The 21313-nt window shown below is 39.7% G+C and overlaps 1 protein-coding gene across 1 annotated transcript in view; it reads left to right on the forward strand.

The window, feature by feature from the left end:
• The window catches only part of LOC133660324 (intermembrane lipid transfer protein VPS13B-like), a 563168-nt gene that overhangs the window by 349004 nt on the left and 192851 nt on the right, over window positions 1-21313 (forward strand). The window contains 4 exon segments of the mRNA XM_062063728.1: window positions 478-762; window positions 765-812; window positions 2604-3018; window positions 3132-3269. Of these exon segments, the coding sequence (XP_061919712.1) occupies window positions 478-762; window positions 765-812; window positions 2604-3018; window positions 3132-3269 (886 nt within the window).

The raw sequence follows: 21313 nt of genomic DNA on the forward strand, positions 1-21313 counted from the left end.
GTCCAAAAGATGGTGCCATAGCACAAACAATAAGACACATTTTCAGTGTCTCTGTCTGTGTTAATGAAAACTATTTGTTGAATACATAACATTATGGCCGTTAGTAAGGTAAAATCCATAAATTAGCCGCACTGTTTTATAAGCCGCAATGTTCAAAGCATGAGGAAAAAAGTAGCGGTGAGTAGTCCGGAAAATACGGTACACACTTTTTTCTGATGTTGATCTTGTCTATTGCTGCTTAATCTAAATGAGGCAACAGCATTATAGTATTTCAGCTGCTTTCATTTATACAATTCTACGAGCCATGCATATTAATAAAAAACTGTTTGTTTTTTAACTAATTTTACTTTCCCACACTGCTCTCATTGTATCTTAGTTATTGTTTGCTGTCTTTTCTTTTAGGTTTTACATAGACATTGTCATAACTTAAAAACCCCAACAAGTCATTCATGTCCTTTTTTTTGTACTTTTATGCAGATGCATCAACGTGAGCAGAAGTATGGCAGTCGAGGCTCTTTGTCAGGCATCGACTTTTCGTCTCGTCACAGTGCGACCGGACAAGACAGTGGATTCGGTAGTGATAGCGCTCGCATCCGTATCATCCAGATCGAGCACCAGAGTGGGACCAGTCACCACTGCATAGCGAGACCCTCATACAAGTCCACTATTACCAAAAACCTCAACTTTATCCCTTTCGACATCTTTCTTACTGCTAGTAGAGTGTCTGTCATGGCCTATGCGTGCTCGAGTCCCCCAAAATCCAGTCGTCGTCATCAGACAGCAAACAGGACAAGAAAGAGACTGAGGAAAAGGTAAGCCAGAAAAGCTGTAAATGTCATTTCATGCAGTCATGTTTGGAATTGATAACAAATATGAGTTAGTTGATAATCTGTGGTATTCTTTTTTTATTAGCTTGTTTTTTTAAACAACGCCCACCCACACCGGGGCTGCTAATCACGTGCTGAATCTTTCTTCAAATGTATTAGAATATTTTATCTTTTTCATTTATTTTAAGACAATAGTACTGTTTTATTTTCTCTATACTTTTTATATAACTCCCTTTTTGGCTATGGATGTACCTTGTGAGATTTTTAGCATTGCTCTTTAGTCCCAAATATGTTATTGGTGTATTTACATTCATCCGTGTGCAATGTTAGTAATGGAAAGATTGGTTGCATGCGGAGAGCTGCATGTCTGTATTAGGCCGACGTAAACATCAGTTACCTAAACAAATGACCATAATGTCAAACGTGTTACAAATCAAGTTAACACATAAACATTGACAGTAATATGTTAAATAGTTCCTGCAGCCATGTAAACGGTTGATTTTGTGTCGTAGTTTATGTCCAGTTACCATTTCGGCCTCGTCTCAGTTTGTTGCATTGTTTCCAAATCATTTGTAATTGTGGAAAGAGTTGTGAATTTATTATGGATAGAAATGTAGCTATTTTTGTTCAACCTAAAAAAAAAAAAAGATTTGCAAACAAAAAAATGGTTTTGAAATTTAAAAGGGTCATATAATGTTTTAAACCCTTCATTGTGGTCTACATGTCATGTAATGGTGGTGCTTTGGTTTTACAGACCATCTTCAGGCCGCTTTCTGACCGTCTCTTCAGAATGCGCAGTTTTGTGGGCAGTCTTATTTACGTGCTGAGGTCCTCCAGGCCAAGCCCTCTTCGACCCCATCAGCCATATTGTAGTTGTTAGCGCTTCCATATCGAGTCTACTAACGGATATAAATTGGAATTATACGCTGCTATAGCGGAGGATTTTAGCAGCCAGTCTCACTATAAGAAGATAGAGGAAAAAAAGGGAACTTATTGACTACAATTTTAGACTACAACTGAATAAAAATGGCGGACACGGGCAGAGCTCCAAGCCATACACTGTAGTACTACAGTATATACTACTATAACATTTGCAACCAACATGTATTTTTTAACTAAAACCGATTTATAACTCAAATAAAGATTTGCAAACAAAAATGTACATCACAAAAACAATTCGTAACCCATAAAGTAATTCACAAACCAAAAAACAGTTTGTAACCAAAGAAAAGATTTGCAACCAAAGAAAAGATTTGTTACAAGAGAAAAAAATTGCTCCCAAATACGATTTGGAACCAAATACATGATTTGCAACCAAAACTTTTTTTGTTTGGTCTGTAAAAAAACACACACATTTCTTTTTGTAATTGAATGGCTGAAATATGGTCGTGACTGCTGACTACTTAATACCAAAGACTAGGGCTGGGCGATACTAACAAATAAAACAGCTTCTGACTTATTGTTCAGAGAATGACCCGCCTCCAAGATTGAAGTTGAGTTGTGATTATGGATCCAAACTCCTGCAGTGAACGCTCAGAACGTTCCAAAGATAGAATGTATGAGTGTTTTATTCATTTTATCACGTTTGGAACAAACAGCAAACAGTTCAGGCACAATGACTGATGATAAAGGATCTGTGGATTGGAATGAGAGGATAAGTAGGCCTAACAACTGAGTTGTAAATGCTGTTATGATGCAACAACTGTGTTTTTCCCAATCTTATGTAAAATTATGAACTACACCAGTAATTTAATGAGCCTTCTCCACCCTCTTCAGGTAGGAAAGAGTGCTCTCAACCAGCCTGAAACCCTGTCCGAGTCTCTTCCAGCCTCAACATTGGCGTCTCCTGGCCCTGATCTTGCTGCCCCAGTTACACTAACAGACCTGACTGCTGAAGACATCCTTAACTGCAATGTCTCCCAGCCAGCCTCTCCACTACTGAGAGGAAGTCTGCTCTCCCTAAACTCCCTGCCAACCCCCAGCCGCTCCTCAGCTCGCCAAGCGCTGGGGGTGACAATTGTAAGGCAGCCCGGGAGAAGAGGGACCCCAGACCAGGTGCTGGAACCGCTGCTGTACCTGCAGGTGATGCAACCTTCTGCTCTGCTCAGTTGCCACCATCGTAAGCAGAAAATGGAGTTGTCTGTGTTTGATGTGGCCTTACGAGGAGTGGCTTCAGACTACAAGTGCCTAGGTATGAAGAAGGCAAAGAGTGGCGCCATGGTTGGAAAATGATTACCGCATATGACTTATAACAATTTGACCTTCTGTTCCTGCTGTATATTTCTGTTGTCCGTTTCTGTCCAGACCAAGGGAAGACTTTGCCCGAAACGCTGGATTATAATGTATTCTGGCTCCAAACAGCAGCTGGTGAAGTGGACAGTGAGACCGGCATCCCTCCACCTCTGCTGTGCCTCCAGATTAAAGATTTCTTCAATGGACCAGGTACAGATTGTCTATGCAAATGCAGCTAATGATAAACAATTATTCAATCTCTTGCTGAATGTGTAAGTGAAGTGAAGTGAAGTGAATTACATTTATATAGCGCTTTTTCTCAAGTGACTCAAAGCGCTTTACAAGTGAATCAATATATATATATATATATATATATATATATATATATATATATATATATATATATATATATATATATATATATATATATATATATATATATATATACACAAATATATATATATACACACAAATATATATATATATAAATATATATATATATATACCGGTATATATATATATACTGTACATATATATACTGTACATATGCATATATACATATACAAACACATACATATATACATATAAACACACATATATATGTATATTGATGTATGTACCGTATTTTTCGGACTATAAATCGCAGTTTTTTTCATAGTTTGGTGCGACTTACACTACCGTTCAAAAGTTTGGGGTCACATTGAAATGTCCTTATTTTTGAAGGAAAAGCACTGTACTTTTCAATGAAGATAACTTTAAACTAGTCTTAACTTTAAAGAAATACACTCTATACATTGCTAATGTGGTAAATGACTATTCTAGCTGCAAATGTCTGGTTTTTGGTGCATTATCTACATAGGTGTATAGAGGCCCATTTCCAGCAACTATCACTCCAGTGTTCTAATGGTACAATGTGTTTGCTCATTGGCTCAGAAGGCTAATTGATGATTAGAAAACCCTTGTGCAATCATGTTCACACATCTGAAAACAGTTTAGCTCGTTACAGAAGCTACAAAACTGACCTTCCTTTGAGCAGATTGAGTTTCTGGAGCATCACATTTGTGGGGTCAATTAAACGCTCAAAATGGCCAGAAAAAGAGAACTTTCATCTGAAACTCGACAGTCTATTCTTGTTCTTAGAAATGAAGGCTATTCCACAAAATTGTTTGGGTGACCCCAAACTTTTGAACGGTAGTGTATACTCAGGAGCGACTTATGTGTGAAATTATTAACACATTACCGTAAAATATCAAATAATAATATTTAGCTCATTCACGTAAGAGACTAAACGTATAAGGTTTCATCGGATTTAGCGATCAGGAGTGACAGATTGTTTGGTAAACGTATAGCATGTTCTATATGTTATTGTTATTTGAATGACTCTTACCATAATATGTTACGTTAACATACCAGGCACGTTTTCAGTTGGTTATTTATGCGTCATATAACGTACATTTATTCAGCCTGTTGTTCACTATTCTTTATTTATTTTAAATTGCCTTTCAAATGTCTATTTTTGGTGTTGGGTTTTATCAAATACATTTTCCAAAAAAATGCGATTTATACTCCACTGCGACTTATATATGTTTTTTTCCTTTTTTATTATGCATTTTCGGCCGGTGTGATACGGTATATATATATATATATATATATATATATATATATATATATATATATATATATATATATATATATATATATATATATATATATATATATATATATATATATATATATATATATGTATGTATATGTATATACGGTGGTGCATTAATTTTACAAACACATCACAACAACATCACTGATTACTACTCTCTGCAGACTTAATGAGAACCAACAAACATAATTAAACATTACTTACTTTACAATGTCTGCTCTCATTGAGATGCTTACTGTTAGGATGTTGATGTATTCCTGTTTAGATGTAGATCGACTCATAATCCTCGCAAAGAAAAAAAAGGGCCTGTTTAGCCATCTTCGTGTCTAAATTAGATGCCAAAGTTTACCGACTTGTCAGTTTATGTCCACATCATTTTACTATCTACGTGAGAGGCATGATTCATAATCTGGAATACACTTTAAAGAGCTTCAAAGCGAGAAAGCGGTTCACCAGCTGATAATGTCAGTATAGCAGCATGAGGAAGTTGCCTTTGTGATCGATGCACTGCTAAATGTAGGTCCTTAATATTAACGCTTATAATAACAATATCGCTAATATATGGATAATATTCACGTCACACAATGTAAGTGGAGTATTGTTTGCAGTTTTTGGATGGTTATTTTTTGGGGTTCTATGGTCTAATTAGAAGCAATATAAATGGTAAATGGTTGTACTTGTATAGCGCCTTTCTACCCCTTTTTTTAAGGAGCCCAAAGCGCTTTGACAGTATTTCCACATTCACCCATTCACACACACATTCACACACTGATGGCGGGAGCTGCCATGCAAGGCGCTAACCAGCACCCATCAGGAGCAGGGGTGAAGTGTCTTGCCTAAGGACACAACGGACGTGACTAGGATGGTAGAAGGTGGGGATTGAACCAGTAACCCTCAGATTGCTGGCACGGCCACGCCGTCCCCAATAGAGGCAATGACGGCAAGCTTCCCATTGGCTCCATTGTAAGCTGACTTTCGTTCATGTTTATTTACAAGTTAGAATGCATTAAGAAAAAGACATGTTCTTGTCTCTCATAAGGATTTTGAATTATACGCTAAATTCCCCAAAAAGTGCATTTCCTCTTTAAGGGTGAAAGCTTTCAAAAACAGCACAAGATCTATCCCCCACTTGTTTCCCTTTCTCAAAACATATGTTTCATAAATGCCATATGAAAACTTTGTGATTCGAGTTCTGTGAGTGGGTTTTTTAAGTGAATGAGTCTGTGGAAGTTGCTCATCCCTATGAGGATTTCATGAATCCATGAACAGTGTAAGTAGGCACACAGGAAATCCTTCACAGTGTAGCTGCCTGATCCCAGTAGGCCTGCTAGACTGTAGTGGTTATTGATGATAGTTTGGGGGAGAATTTTGCCCCCTCGACCGCACACATCCCTTCCTGCTGTCCACAAAAAGCCCCTCAGCTTCTTTGTCCACTCGGGATCGTTCAACACAACAAAACACAATGCAGCTCTGTACACCACAGCAAGTACACGACAAAGCCTCACAACATACATTTCCATCTAACCATCTGCTTTTTTCAGAGGACACTAGAAGTCAAATAACATTGAGCCGTTCCATATGGCACATGTCAGAATTTGAACCTACAGTATAGTTTCAGTATGTACTGTACCTCCTTGTCCTTGGATCTGGATATATCGAAGTATACAATTAACACGTCAGTGCTGTCATGTGACCATATGCCAGTACTTTTCTTCTTCTGTCGCGCCTATTGGGCAAGCTATGTCACAACTCATCGCTGAATTTTGTGGTCTGTTGAACTCACAAATTCAGCACTAATATAATTATGGTAGACAAGGTGAAGGAGAGTGCAATTGAAAATACAGCAAAACTGTATGACAAGGGAGCTGAACCGCGGTGTTTTTTGTGTTCCAAATAACTTACATTTTTATAAGCAATATTTAGTGTGTAGTAGGGCTGAAAAATTAATTGCAGTGTGATAAAACGCGGTTTTCCAGCTGCAAAGGCTGCGGTTTGACTGGTCACGTGACTTGTGAGCAAACGGAGCAGGGAGGGAGTGAAGTCAACGCTGTGGTGTGATTGGTGGTTAAATACTTAAGTTTGTCTATCAAATTGTGGAAAGAAAAAATATATATTGTGTCAATGTCTCGTTCGAAGCGGTATTGAAGACAACCATAAAAAGCTGTGGTGGCTCGTACTCTATGCTCCCAACGAGTGAATACATTAGGGTTCCAGCGATTAGATGACTTAGTCGACTTCATCGTTGACGTAAATACGTACCGTATTTTCCAAACTGTAAGGCGCACTTAAAATACTTTTTTTTCCTCAAAACTCGACAGTGCGCCTTATAATCCGGTGCGCCTAATGTAAGGAATACGTTTGGTTGAGCTTACCCCCCTCGAAGCTATTTTATTTGGTACATGGTGTAACGATGATAAGTGTGACCAGTAGATGGCAGTCACACATAAGAAATAAGTGCAGGCTGCTCTATGATGGCAATATGACAAGTAAACAACACCAGCATTTTAAATGTTCCATTGAAAATATAGAACATTACACACGGCACTCAAAAATCTATCATAATGTTTTAGTACGACTTTGGTAAGCTGTGAAGCCGCACCGCTTGATGGATTGTTGGTGCATTTAAACATACGAGTATTATTATGGTGTGTGTATAAGGTAAGACATATTATCTGCCGTTTTGTTTCGCATTACTATGCAGAAGCAACTTTTCATACCTTCTGGTACCTGCTGATCTGTATTTGGGATCTGCATAAATCCTGAAAAATTGCGCGCGTCCGCGCCGACGCCGTAGTTGATAAGCTTCTTATTTTTCTCTATCTTCTTGTTGTGGAACATTCATCCTCCGCTGTTGCCATTTCTAATATAAAGTAGTGTAAAGTTCTTACTTATATCTGTCAGTAAACTCGCCATGAAAGTGTAGTGACTTTATATTATTCACCCAAGGAACTTTAGTTATTAGAGTTCCGGTCGGACGGTTTTTCACGGGACACATTTCCAGTGTTGTTTCCGGATGAGGAGATGCTGCTCCGTTATTGATTTAAGTAAAGACTGAATGTCATTAAAACAGTTAACTCCATCTTTTGACACTTCTTCCACTCCCGTCCTTGCACGCTACACCGCTACACAAAGATGACGGGGAGAAGACGCTGCCAAAGGTGAGCCACGTAGGTTATACCGCCCACAAAACGGCGCATCCGGAAGCAACTGTCAGAAAGCGACTTGAAGATGATCTGTAAAACAATCTATGCAACATTTTAGACCATTCATCGGCAGTGCGCCTTATAATCCGGTGCGCCCTATGGTCCGGAAAATACGATACTTTACGTTGATGCATTGAGATAAGATGGCCGCGCGCAAACAAAAAGGTGCCACTATGTTTCAATCGATCTCCCACCGATCCTTATTGCTCTATTTCTGTGGAAAAGTTTGTGATCGCCAGATGCCAATTAATGCCTTTCACAAAAAATTATCACTTGTGGCTCAAACTTTGCAGCTTGGTTCGTTTGTTGACAGGCGAGGCTACTAGCAGCTACAGTACAGCTAACTGTTTGTGTATGTCCATACTCAATGCAGAGCGGTAGCTCTAAGTTAATATCACCAAATACACTGCATTTCTTACAAGTTTTGATACCACGGTGGAACTGGAGAAAGAGGCTGGAAATAATCAATCAAAGTTTATTTATATAACCCTTAATCACAAATGCTTCAAATGGCTTCACAAACCACGACTACATTCCCCCTGGGTGACCGGTCCAATGGATGCCGAGTGGATATGGTTAATAATGTGAGAGTCCAGTCCATAGGGAGGTCAGCAAGGGATCCTCTTGCATGTAGATAAGTCAGCAGCGCAGAGACATCACCAACAGATACATAGAAAACTGGTCCACCCCTGGTCCTAACTTCATAATGTAAGAGTCCAGTCCATAAGGAGACCAGCAGGGGTATCCTCTTGCAGGTAGACAAGTCGGCAACACAGAGATGTCACCAACTGATGCATAGAGGAGTGGTCCATTTTGGGTCCTGACTCTGTGGAAACTGATCCGTGGACACCTAATAACCTCTCCAGGCAGGAGCACAAAAGAGAGGCGGCAGATCAACTGCTCTAAAAAAATGGGTCTATTTAAAGGCTAGGGTGTATAAATGAGTTTTCGGATGAAACTTAAATTCTTTTACTGAAGGAGCATCTCTAACTGTTACCGGTAGGGCATTCCAGAGTAATCAAGCCCAAATAGAAAACACTCTATAGCCCGCAGACTTTTTGTGGGGCTCTGGGAATTACTAATAAGCCGTAGTTCTTAGAAGGCAGATTTCTGTTGCAGACTTATGGTACAATACAATCAGCAAGATAGGATGGACCTAGACCGTTTAAGTACTTTATACATAAGTAGTAAAACCTTAAAGTCGCATCTTAAGTGCACAGGAAGCCAGTGCAGGTGAGCCAGTATAGGTGTAATATGATCAAACTTTCTTGTCCTTGTCAGAAGTCTAGCAGCGGCATTTTGTACCAACTGTAATTATTTTAATTCAGTCTACCCCAGGGCAGCTGTGGCTACAAATGTAGCTTACCACCACCAGGTGTGAATGAATGATGGGTTCCCACTTCTCTGTGAGCGCTTTGAGTATCTAATAATAGAACAGCGCGATATAAAATCTAATCCATTATTATTATTATTATTAATCTTTTAATGCTCGACATAGGGAGACCCGAAAATATAAACATTCTAACACTAAGATAGCTTGAAACAACACAACAATTAGTGCTTAGTTCATTTTAACAGACATGTATTGTACGGCGTTACACCGGAACGTTAACAGATATTACCACAAAATTAACAGGTAGATTAATAAAAGTCTACAAAGAACATAATATTAGATCAAGATGTGCAATTTTGTGCATGTGTGTGTGCTTCGTTGCTGTGTCTGTCGAGTGCCAGACTGCAGCGGTCAAAGAGAGGGGTGGAATGATCCATAAGTCGATGCTATTGATACCATGGGTAGAAAAGTATATGAGTGACACTAGTGATTCGATTGATATTGTTTTTTCACAAAATCCGTTTTTGTTGGTTTTGTTAATGTATAAAAAATCAGCGAATAATAGGAGTGTCAAAACAAATGGAATTTCAGATTAATCGCGATTCTTATTTGTAACGATTCTTAATCGATTTTAAAAATTCAAAAATCTACTTTTTTTTCCCAATTTGTCCAGTCCAGCCACTCAGGAAAATCATATTGTTGATGTAGATGCCCATGTTTGCTGTACAGGTTTACTTCAGAAAAAAGAAGTGTTGGATACTTTTCTTGTTGACTTATTTGTATCTGACTTTATTAAATGTTTTGGAAGCGTTTTATTAAACAAAAAACAGTTTTCTTTTACGTAATATAGAAATTGATCAGAGCTGTTTATTTATTTTATGTAGGAATGTAGTTATTCATAGAACTGACATCCAATTTTATATATAAAAAAAAAACTTTAGATTTTGAATAGAGAATCGATTCTGAATCAAATCGTTAACCACAAGAATAGAATCAAATCGAGTTGTGTGGTGCCCAAAGATTCACTGCCCTAGTGAATAAGTCCCTGGACACAGGAGGACTTTGACTTCATATTTGTTAAACAATTGTATGAGAAAAAACTGAATAATAAAATAGTTTAAATATTTAAATATTGTGACATTGTTACAATGCCTTAAGGTCTTATTCTGCTGATTATAATTTTGATACAAATTTAAAAAGCAAAATCATTTAAACATTTTAAAGTAAAATGCATTAAAGTCAGTGCCACTACTAGTTTACCTTCCAAAAGGTAAGGCGCTTTTATGGTTCTTTTTTTTAGATCATAATCAATAGCTCTCACCATTGATTGATTGATTGATTGATTGAGACTTTTATTAGTAGGTTGCACAGTGAAGTACATATTCCGTACAATTGACCATTAAATGGTAACACCCGGATAAGTTTTTCAACTTGTTTAAGTCGGGGTCCACTTAAATTGATTCATGATACAGATATATACTATCATATATACTATCATCATAATACAGTCATCACACAAGATAATCACATTGAATTATTTACATTATTTACAATCAGGGGTGTGGGGGGGGGGGGGGTAGGATATGGACATCAAGTAGTGGACATAGAGAGAGAGAGAGAGAGAGAGATCAGAAGGCATAAGAAAAAGTATCTGCATTTGATTGTTTACATTTGATTGTTAGCAATCCGGGGAGGGTGTTAGTTTAGGGTTGTAGCTGCCTGGAGGTGAACTTTTATTGCGGTTTTGAAGGAGGATAGAGATGCCCTTTCTTTTATACCTGTTGGGAGCGCATTCCACATTGATGTGGCATAGAAAGAGAATGAGTTAAGACCTTTGTTAGTTCGGAATCTGGGTTTAACGTGGTTAGTGGAGCTCCCCCTGGTGTTGTGGTTATGGCGGTCATTTACGTTAAGGAAGTAGTTTGACATGTACTTCGGTATCAGGGAGGTGTAGCGGATTTTATAGACTAGGCTCACTGCTAGTTGTTTAACTCTGTCCTCCACCTTGAGCCAGCCCACTTTAGAGAAGTGGGTAGGAGTGAGGTGGGATCTGGGGTGGAGGTCTAGCAGTAACCTGACTAGCTTGTTCTGAGATGTTTGGAGTTTAGATTTGAGGGTTTTGGAGGTGCTAGGGTACCAGGAGGTGCATGCGTAATCGAAAAAGGGTTGAACGAGAGTTCCCGCCAGAATCCTCAAGGTGCTTTTGTTGACCAGAGGAGATTCTGTAGAGAAATCTCGCTAGTTGGTTAACCTTTTTGATTACCTTGGTTGCCATTTTATCACAGGAAAGGTTAGCCTCTAGAATGGAACCTAGGTAGGTGACCTCATCTTTCCTGGTGATAACAATGTCACCTACTTTTATGGTGAAGTCATTGACTTTCTTGAGGTTGATGTGGGACCCAAACAGGATGGATTCTGTTTTACCCAAGTGTATGGATAGCTTGTTGTCAGCGAGCCAGGTGCAAGTTCTACAGAGCTCAGCACTGAGGATTTTCTCCACCTGTGACTTGTCCTTGCCGGATACCAGCAAGGCAGAGTCATCCGCAAACAAAAACAATTCACAGTCACATGCCGATGACATGTCGTTTATGTATATTAGGAACAGTAAAGGTCCCAATATACTGCCTTGGGGGACTCCACAGCTCACCGAGGGGGGGGGGGGGGGGACATGGTGCCGTTCACCTCTACCACCTGCTCCCTCCCCTCCAAGTAAGATTGCATCCAGCTCCATGAGTTTTTGTTAAATCCGATTGCTCTGAGCTTATCCAACAGTATAGCGTGGTTAACGGTGTCAAAGGCCTTCTGAAGGTCCAGCATGACCATGCCGCAGTATTTGCCCGCGTCCACCTTATGTTTGATGTGGTCGGTCAGATAGAGAAGGCATGTGTCAGTGGAGTGGTTAGTTCTGAAGCCGGATTGGAATTTGTACATGAGTTTATTAGTGGCAAGGTAACTATCGACCTGTTCATAAACAATTGTTTCCATTACTTTCGAAATGGAACTGAGAATAGAAACAGGTCGGTAGTTGCCAGGTTCCAATTTGCTTCCTTTTTTAAAGAGGGGAGTTACTCTTGCTATCTTAAAATCTTTTGGTACTTGGCCTTGTGTAATTGATAGGTTTATTATGTGCGTGATGATCGGGGCAATGATGGAGGCAGAGTCCCTGAGGAATCTGGAGGGAATATTATCAAGGCCGGTGGCCTTGTTAGGGTTGAGCGCGCTCAATTTTTTAAACACCTCATCAGCTGTGACCATTTCTAATTTGAAATGATTGTTGGATACTCCTAGCTTTCTGTAGAAGGCTTTAATGTGTTCTACACCAAAGCGACCAGAGTGGTGGGACAGCTTGTTGACAAGGGTTGCGGCTATGCTGGTGAAAAAGATGTTAAGTCTGCTAGCTACCTCCATTTTGTCTGTAATGAGGGAGTCACCCTCCTTGATGCTGATGTTGGTGAGTCTTGTTTTAAGTTTCTGGCTGCAAACAGGAAGCTGGTTGTTGAGAATTTTCCAGAGCTCACGTGGCTTATTTGTGTTTTCCTCTATTTTGTCGTTAATGTAATTTTTTTTTTTAAGGATTTAGTCAGGTTGGTTGACTTATTTCTTAATTTATTGCATTGCTTTTTGAGAGTTGAAAGGAGTAATTTGAGGTTGATATTATTGGGTTGTTTATCTACTTCTGTTTTACATTTTTGGTATTCAGAGTATTTCCTGTCTCTGTCTTTTATGGCAGCTAATAGGTCCGGATTCATCCATGGTTCCGAGCGGGCTTTGATCCTGACTGTTTTCACGGGAGCCATGTCATTTAGTATCTTTAGGAACGCCGTTTTGAAGCGATCCCAAGCAACATCGACCAGGTTGCTCGCGAGCACAGGGGACCAGTCCCATAAATACATAATGCAATTTACAGTTAATACATATCATGGAACCAGCTGATCTCACTTTATTTTGTATGCCCGAACCAAACAACATGCATTTAAAGTTCAAACATACAAGAAAATTGTTGATGTATGTGTAGGGGAATTGTTTAGAAAACAATGTTGCACCACTACACTAAAGAACAATTTGTTACAAAAATAAAAAGTATCGATAATCGATAGATTAATCGGTTAAAGAAATTTTAATTTGATGCAGCCCTAGAATACAAACTGTAATTGCACCAAGTGCAGCTAGCTAGCAGAGCATACGGCATTGATAGCGAGCAAGCACGGCAGGTCTGTTAATGTAAGCAAGGATCTTATTAAGAAGATTGCTGATGTTGAAAGCTTAACAGGCAGTTACAACCCTAAACTAACACCCTCCCCGGATTGCTAATAATCAAATGTAAACAATCAAATGCAGATACTTTTTCTTATGCCTTCTGATCTCTCTCTCTCTCTCTCTCTCTCTCTCTCTCTCTCTCTCTCTCTCTCTCTCTCTCTCTCTCTCTCTCTCTCTCTCTATGTCCACTACTTGCTGTCCATATCCCCCCCCCTACACACCCCTGATTGTAAATAATTCAATGTGATTATCTTGTGTGATGACTGTCTTATGATGATAGTATACATCTGATAGTATATATCTGTATCATGAATCAATTTAAGTGGACCCCGACTTAAACAAGTTGAAAAACTTATTCTCTCTCTCTCTCTCTCTCTCTCTCTCTCTCTCTCTCTCTCTCTCTCTCTCTCTCTCTCTCTCTCTCTCTCTCTCTCTCTCTCTCTCTGTCTCTCTCTCTCTCTCTCTCTCTCTCTCTCTCTGTCTCTGTCTCTGTCTCTCTCTCTCTCTCTCTCTCTCTCTCTCTCTCTCTCTCTCTCTCTATGTCCACTACTTGCTGTCCATATCCCCCCCCTACACACCCCTGATTGTAAATAATTCAATGTGATTATCTTGTGTGATGACTGTCTTATGATGATAGTATACATCTAATAGTATATATCTGTATCATGAATCAATTTAAGTGGACCCCGACTTAAACAAGTTGAAAAACTTATTCGGGTGTTACCATTTAGTGGTCATTTGTACGGAATATGTACTTCACTGTGCAACCTACTAATAAAAGTCTCAATCAATCAATCAATAAAATTTTCTTAATGAATCTGATAGTTTATTAGAACACAATGGTACCTCAACTAACTTACGAGTATTTTAAGATATGAGCTGTCTCTCGGCTTTTTGTTAGTCTTTAAATTGTGAACATAATTTGAAGTAGTATTTGTCCACAGCCCACAGCCAGAAATCGACACAATCCTGCCCATCAAACACCGGAACCGAGAATGTTAGTGCAGAGGAGAAGAGGCGAACGACCGAATCAGAGAAACAAATATTAAAAAACATGTCCTACCTATCGAACCGGTAAATCAGCCTGGCCGCAGCACTATCAGTCCGCATCAGACATGCCGAAGCATGTAGCCACAAACGTCCAAACGACAAACATTCATCCATAAAAATATGGAAAAGCTGCCGGTGCTGTTTGATGTGTTTTAATTCATTCTGTCGAGTCCTGTCTCAACAAACTGGATGGTCGAGCATTTCCTTTTGTACACATACTGCTTGCTGTCAACTCAAAAACCTTTGTGTGCAACATAAACAACAATTTATTTGGTCCTATTGTTACACAACGGAAATGCAGCCGGTAGAAGACCTAAAGAAGTCTGTTCCTTAATGTAAAGCTGAACATTATTATTACATTATTTCATAAAACTACTCTAGTTATTTGTTCTACATGTTCCACTATGTTTCTCAAACAGTATTTCCTATCTCAAAGCTAGTTTTTCTTTTTAAAGGCCATGTTACATGTTAAATTGTGGTGTTTTGGGAGGATCCACCACAGATTAAAATGATTTCCATTCATTTCAATGGACGGAGCTGTTTCGACAAGTGGTTTGAGTTATGAGCTCAGTCATGAAACTAATTGGGCTCCTAAGTTGAGATACCACTGTACAGATTGATTCATTATGTATTTATTGAAAAAAAGAAACCTTCAAAACATAATCCGTATTTTAATCGCAATGTTGAGGGAAAAAAAATCACAATTACATTATTTTTCAAAATCCTAGTGTGCAGTTTTTGTGTACATACAGTATTAGTAGATATTACTGTCCTAACCACTACAAATACACTAAGGGGCAATTTTACTCTTACGAAATATATTGAGTTTACACACAATATGTTTTGTGCTGGATGGGCTGTCATATAATTTTTGTGCGTGGTAGGATTAAAGCATAAATGTCGTCTTGGATCAACATTATACCTAAAAGTTTATTTTTAATCACAGGGTTGATACATACCACCAGACTCATCTGTCACACCTATCACACCTATTTGAATAATTCAATGTCATTCAGTTTGTTAGGGCACTGGATTCCGCGTAATTACATGCTGGCAAGATATCTAGTTTATTAGGCTCAACATTTGGGTGTACGATAACCAAGACAGTGAAGGAAAAAACAAGACATATTGTTGGACATAAATTTAGTTGGAAACCGAATCCTACGTAGACTGGCATACAAAATCAACGTACCATTGTATTTTTATTCATTATACCAGGTTCAAATGTCAATGGTCAAACTATACTCATAATTACATACATTAGTTCATCCCACATACTATGTACTGTACACACAGGCCCACATACAGTACATGCCAAAAGTTTGGACACACCTTCTCATTTCAATGCGTTTTCTTTATTTTCATGACGATTTACATTGTAGATTGTCACTGAAGGCATCAAAACTATGACACCTGTGAAGGGAAAACCCTTTCAGGTGACTTCCTCTTGAAGCTCATTGAGAGAATGCCAAGAGTGTGCAAAGCGGTGATCAGAGCAAAGGGTGACTATTTTGAAGAAACTAGAATATAAAACATGTTTTCAGTTATTTCACATTTTTTTGTTAAGTCCATAACTCCACATGTGTTCATTCATTCCTTCAGTGATAATCTACAATGTAAAAGTCATGAAAATAAAGAAAACACATTTAATGTGTCCAAACCCTTGTACACACACACACACACACACACACACACACACACACACACACAAACACACAACCTACTGACAAATGACTCACACACGATCCAGTCTCAGTGTGAGGTTGTCCCCCTCTTTGTCATAGGTCATCAGCCTATTTTGCAAATTAAGTTAAAGTCAAAGTTTTAAAGTACCACTGATAATCACACACACACACACACACACACACACACACACACACACACACACACACACACACACACACACACACACTAGGTGTGGTGAAACGACCCTCTGCATTTGACCCATCCCCTTGTTCCACCCCCTTGGAGGTGAGGGGAGCAGTGAGCTCGGGAATCATTTTGGTGATTTAACCCCCAATTCCAACCCTTGATGCTGAGTAGGTAATGGGTCCCATTTTTATAGTCTTTGGTATGACTCGGCCAGGGTTTGAACTCACGACCTGCCGGAGGGACGGCGTGGCGAAGTTGGGAGAGTGGCCGTGCCAGCAATCTGAGGGTTACTGGTTCAATCCCCACCTTCTACCATCCTAGTCACGTCCGTTGTGTCCTTGAACAAGTCAGTGTGTGAATGTGTGTGTGTGTGTGAATGGGTGAATGTGGAAAATAGTGTCAAAGCGCTTTGAGTTCCTTAAAAAGGTAGAAAAGCGCTATACAAGTATGACCCATTTACCATTTACCGATCTCAGGGCGGGCACTCTAACCACAAGGCCACTGAGCAGGCTAAATATCAGGAATTGACCTTGCATGTTACTGTTTTTTTCCTAACACACTCATTCAGCCACACATTTGCACACACTCTCATATGCATTGTTTTATCTAGGTCAGGGGTCGGCAACCTTTACCACTCAAAGAGCCATTTTGGCAAGTTTCACAAATTAAAGAAAATGATGGGAGCCACAAAAAAAAAAAAATTTAAAATGAAAAACACCGCATATAAAGCTTTAATTGCTTTGTGCTATGTTAACCAGGGGTCTCAGACACACGCACCGGCACGCACTTTGATATGGAAAATCGATGTCAGTGCGGCCCGCGAGATTTGAATCAATGGCGCTTGATAGCGCCATACTTGCCAACACTCTCATTATTCCCGGGAGACTCCCGAATATCAGGGAGTGATGGCACTGCTTATGGTGCCCTCTACAGCCTGCCCAAACAGTGTACCTGCTCGGCCACATGTAGAATGCAGCTTCAGCTTACTTACGTAAGTGACAGCAAGGCGTACTAGGTCAGCAGCCACACAGCTTACACTGACGGTAGCCGTACCGTATAAAACAACTTTAACACGGTTACGTTACAAATATGCGCCACACTTTGAACCCACACCAAAAAAGAATGACAAACACATTTCTGGAGAACATCTGCACTGTAACACAACATAAACACAACACAATAAATACCCAGAATCCCATGCAGCACTAACTCTTCCGCTCAACCGACGCACGGAGGGGGGGGTTGATGTGTGGGGGGGTTTTGTGGTAGCGGGGGTGTATAATCTAGACCGGAAGAGTTAGGGCTGCATGGGATTCTGGGTATTTATTGTGTTGTGTTTATGTTGTGTTACAGCGGGATGTCCTCCAGAAATGTGTTTTTCATTCTTTTTTGGTGTGGGTTCACAGTGTGGCGCATATTTGTAACGTAACAGTGTTAAAGTTGTTTTATACGGTACGGCTACCGTCAGTGTAAGCTGTGTGGCTGATGACTAAGTATGCTTTGCTGTCTCCTACGTGTGCAAGTAAAAGCTACATACAACATGTGGCCGGGCTGGCACGCTGTTTGTAAATGCTATAGAGGACAATTACTGCAGTGCAATCAGGGCACGCCCTTAATTTAGTAATTAGAGTGAAAATAGGATTATATTTACCCTGGGAGTTATCTAGGAGAGGCACTGAGATCCATAAATCTCCTGGTAATATCAGGGGGGTCGGCAAGTATGCAGCTGAGCCGCATCAGAGTGGTCAAAGAGCCGCATGCGGCTCCGGAGCCGCGGGTTGCCGACCCCTGATCTAGGTGATTGTGTTGGTGACAGTGATGTAAATGCAAAGGAAATTGCAACTTTGCTAATTTCTACATTTTGTCTTTGACTATCAGCGCTCCCATTGAGAGACTGCCTTTATTTATTTTGCCATAAAGAGGTGGCAATTGTTTTGAAATACATAGATATTTTAGAAATACCATTGAATGATGAATAAGGAGGATAACTTATTTTTCATTTTTATTCAAGCATCTACTTTTGTGTGCTCATGTCGTCCTCTACCAGTGTGTGCTGCAAGTGTGTCTCATGTCTGGCGAATACACTCTGATTTGACAATGCTTCATATTTGATTTATTTAAACGAGACGTCAACGTCGTGCAGACCACCATGAGGCTATTTCTTGCCGTGTGTTTACAGCAATATGCTTGCAATTTCAGACCAATTTTTCCATATGGCCAATCCAAGCTGCCCTCTCAAGGATGCAGGTTGGAAAAAACTTGCTCCATGTGTACTGTAAACCAGATAGTGTTTCAACATCACGGCTACTTATTACATACTCATGTTACCGTAACTAATGCAGATACGAACAGACGTAGGTTACACACCAAATAAAGTTATTAAAAGTCGGTTGGTATGTATTCAGTAAGTAGTGATGGCGCAGTGCATGCACAAACAATCTCAGGCAAGTCCTTTCTTCTGTTTTCATCTTCCTAAACAGTTCCAGTCTTGTAGCAGGTCTGTCGGCAGTCCAAAGATGTAACTGCTACCACTTGGAGACAGGAGATCAGCCTTCTCTCCATAGAGAGGCAGGAGGTGATAGATTAGCTTGAACAAATTGGAACCATTTCTCTTTTTGTCCCTGGTTTTCGTCAAACTGTGGCTTCTAAAAAATATTGTCAGTTACTGTATACAAGCTTTTGCACCTCTGAACCATCTAAAACCATTGTAATTTGATTCAGATGGCATCTTGTCTTTGGCCTTGCTAAGCACGAGACTCTTTTTTTTGACTTGGGGATTCTACAGATACACTTCAACAATTTTGTATGGTCACATAAACTCAGGCTTGCACAAATATCCTCCTCGCATGAAAATGGACACATCGCCACCTGTGTCTGACATAGCCACTCCAATGTCAGGAGTCAAGCGTAAAATGTCCACCAGAGATTCAAAGGTGGGCCGGGAATGAAAACGTTTGTGGTTTCTGCACATATATGCACACACACCGGGTTGAAAAGGGCAACATCGTCACGCTTGACCTTGCCTAAAAGGCAAAGTAACCAGCTTGATAAGCATATTTTATCCCAGCGCTGTTGCAGTTTTGCAGCGATACAGACACGTGTATGCATGTTTTGTCAGAGCAGGAGCTCAGTTTCTTTAGTGCAAATCAGAGCTGAGACCAGAGAGAGGTCTGAGTATGATTCCCCCAGCCTCTTAAGCCATTAAGACTGTTGTTTTTATATATTTTTTGTAATGTACAGAAAGACTTTGGATCTAGAATTTATGCCTTTTACTTAATCAACAATCATCTTACAACTGTAGTAATAAAACATGCTGCCTTAATAAAGTGCAGTGTGATAACTGACTATAGCCAAATTTTATAGATGAACCTAAGTTGTATGTTTTTAAAACCAAATGAGATCACTCTTTTTTCCTGGATGAAATCCAATTCAACAAATTATCAACTTTCTCCACTGTTCTAAATATATGCTAACCCAAAAATATTAAAAAGGAAATTTGACTTTTTTTTTAACGTGTGAAATTTCTAATTTGGTGTAGCCTTTCTTCTGTTATTTCTAAGAGAAAAATCAGAAACCCTTGGAGTTTTACAGTGCGCCCTAATTATGGTTTGGTAAGTACAGTGTTCCCTCATAACTACCATAATAACAATAAAAATACGTAAATACAAATGTTTTTTTAAAAAGTTTGTTAAATTGTATTCAATTATTTAATTTAATTGGATTAAATAATTTAATTGAAACGTTTTCTTTAAAAAAAAACAACAACAAAAAACAGTCTAACCTATGACGTGGCATGCTGCTAACTTCCGCCTTCGCCATGAACCTGACTGGTGTATTGCTGCTCCTGCTGGTGGAGGGCCACGTCAAATCGTGTCACGGTCGAAGAAGACTAGTGGAGTAATTGTATCTGAATGATAATCTTTTACAATGAAAAGTGGGACAACAAAGTTATCCGCTGCATTCTATGATGCTAAGGAAGGAAGGGGAAGAAATGTGGGCTGAAAGCACAGATATGTATGTACATTTGGCATATGTTATTCCTATTCAGAGACCAGCGAGAGTAGTATGCATACGGCAGACCTGGGCATTCTGCGGCCCGCGGGCCGCATCCGGCCCTTTGTACGTCCCTGTCCGGCCCGCGTGAGGCCAATTATAAATTACAAAATACATTTTAAAAAGTATCTATTTCGAGTGTGCAATACAACGGTGCTGCTTTTGTTTTGAAAAGCGCTATTTGTATTACGTGCGCGCAGCGGCAATCACAAATACAAAATAAATTAAAAAAAAACATCTTTGTCGTGCGTGCAATACAACTGTGCGGCTTTTATTTTGAAAAGTGTTATATGTGCGTATGTCCTGTGAGGGAAGGCGCACAGCGACAAGTGATGCCCGGTTATCCCCGAGACGCTAAAAAGAGAAAAGTTGATGACGAATGGCGTGTTTTAAAAAAGACATGGACTGCCAAGTAAAGGTAAAGCAGTGTGCTTATTTGTGGTACACACGTTGCTGTCTTTAAAGAATATAGTGTAACGACCTGATGAAGTAGATGTTGTCTTCTTGAGTTGCGTAAATGAGAAGTGAGGAAAGGGCGTGTGGAAGGAACGAGATATGTTGAGCTGTGTTAGTATAGCTTGCTCAATAAAAGTTTAAAAAGAGCGTCAGACTTGGTGTGCACTTCTTCTGGACGCTACAATTGGTGTCAGAAGTAAAACTTTGCGCATACTGCACTGTTTGTGTGCTACGTCATCGGGAGGTACGTGCCACGTGAGGAGCTCGCCGCAAAGAGAGAGAGAGACAGAGAGAGAGAGAGAGAGCGTTTACAGGTGCAGCCACGCTGCTTGCCACGGGGGGAATTCCGCCCTCAATGAAGACTCCCAGGTTT

The sequence above is a fragment of the Entelurus aequoreus genome, linkage group LG11 (genome assembly GCF_033978785.1).
Source record: "Entelurus aequoreus isolate RoL-2023_Sb linkage group LG11, RoL_Eaeq_v1.1, whole genome shotgun sequence".
NCBI classification, from domain to species: domain Eukaryota; kingdom Metazoa; phylum Chordata; class Actinopteri; order Syngnathiformes; family Syngnathidae; genus Entelurus; species Entelurus aequoreus.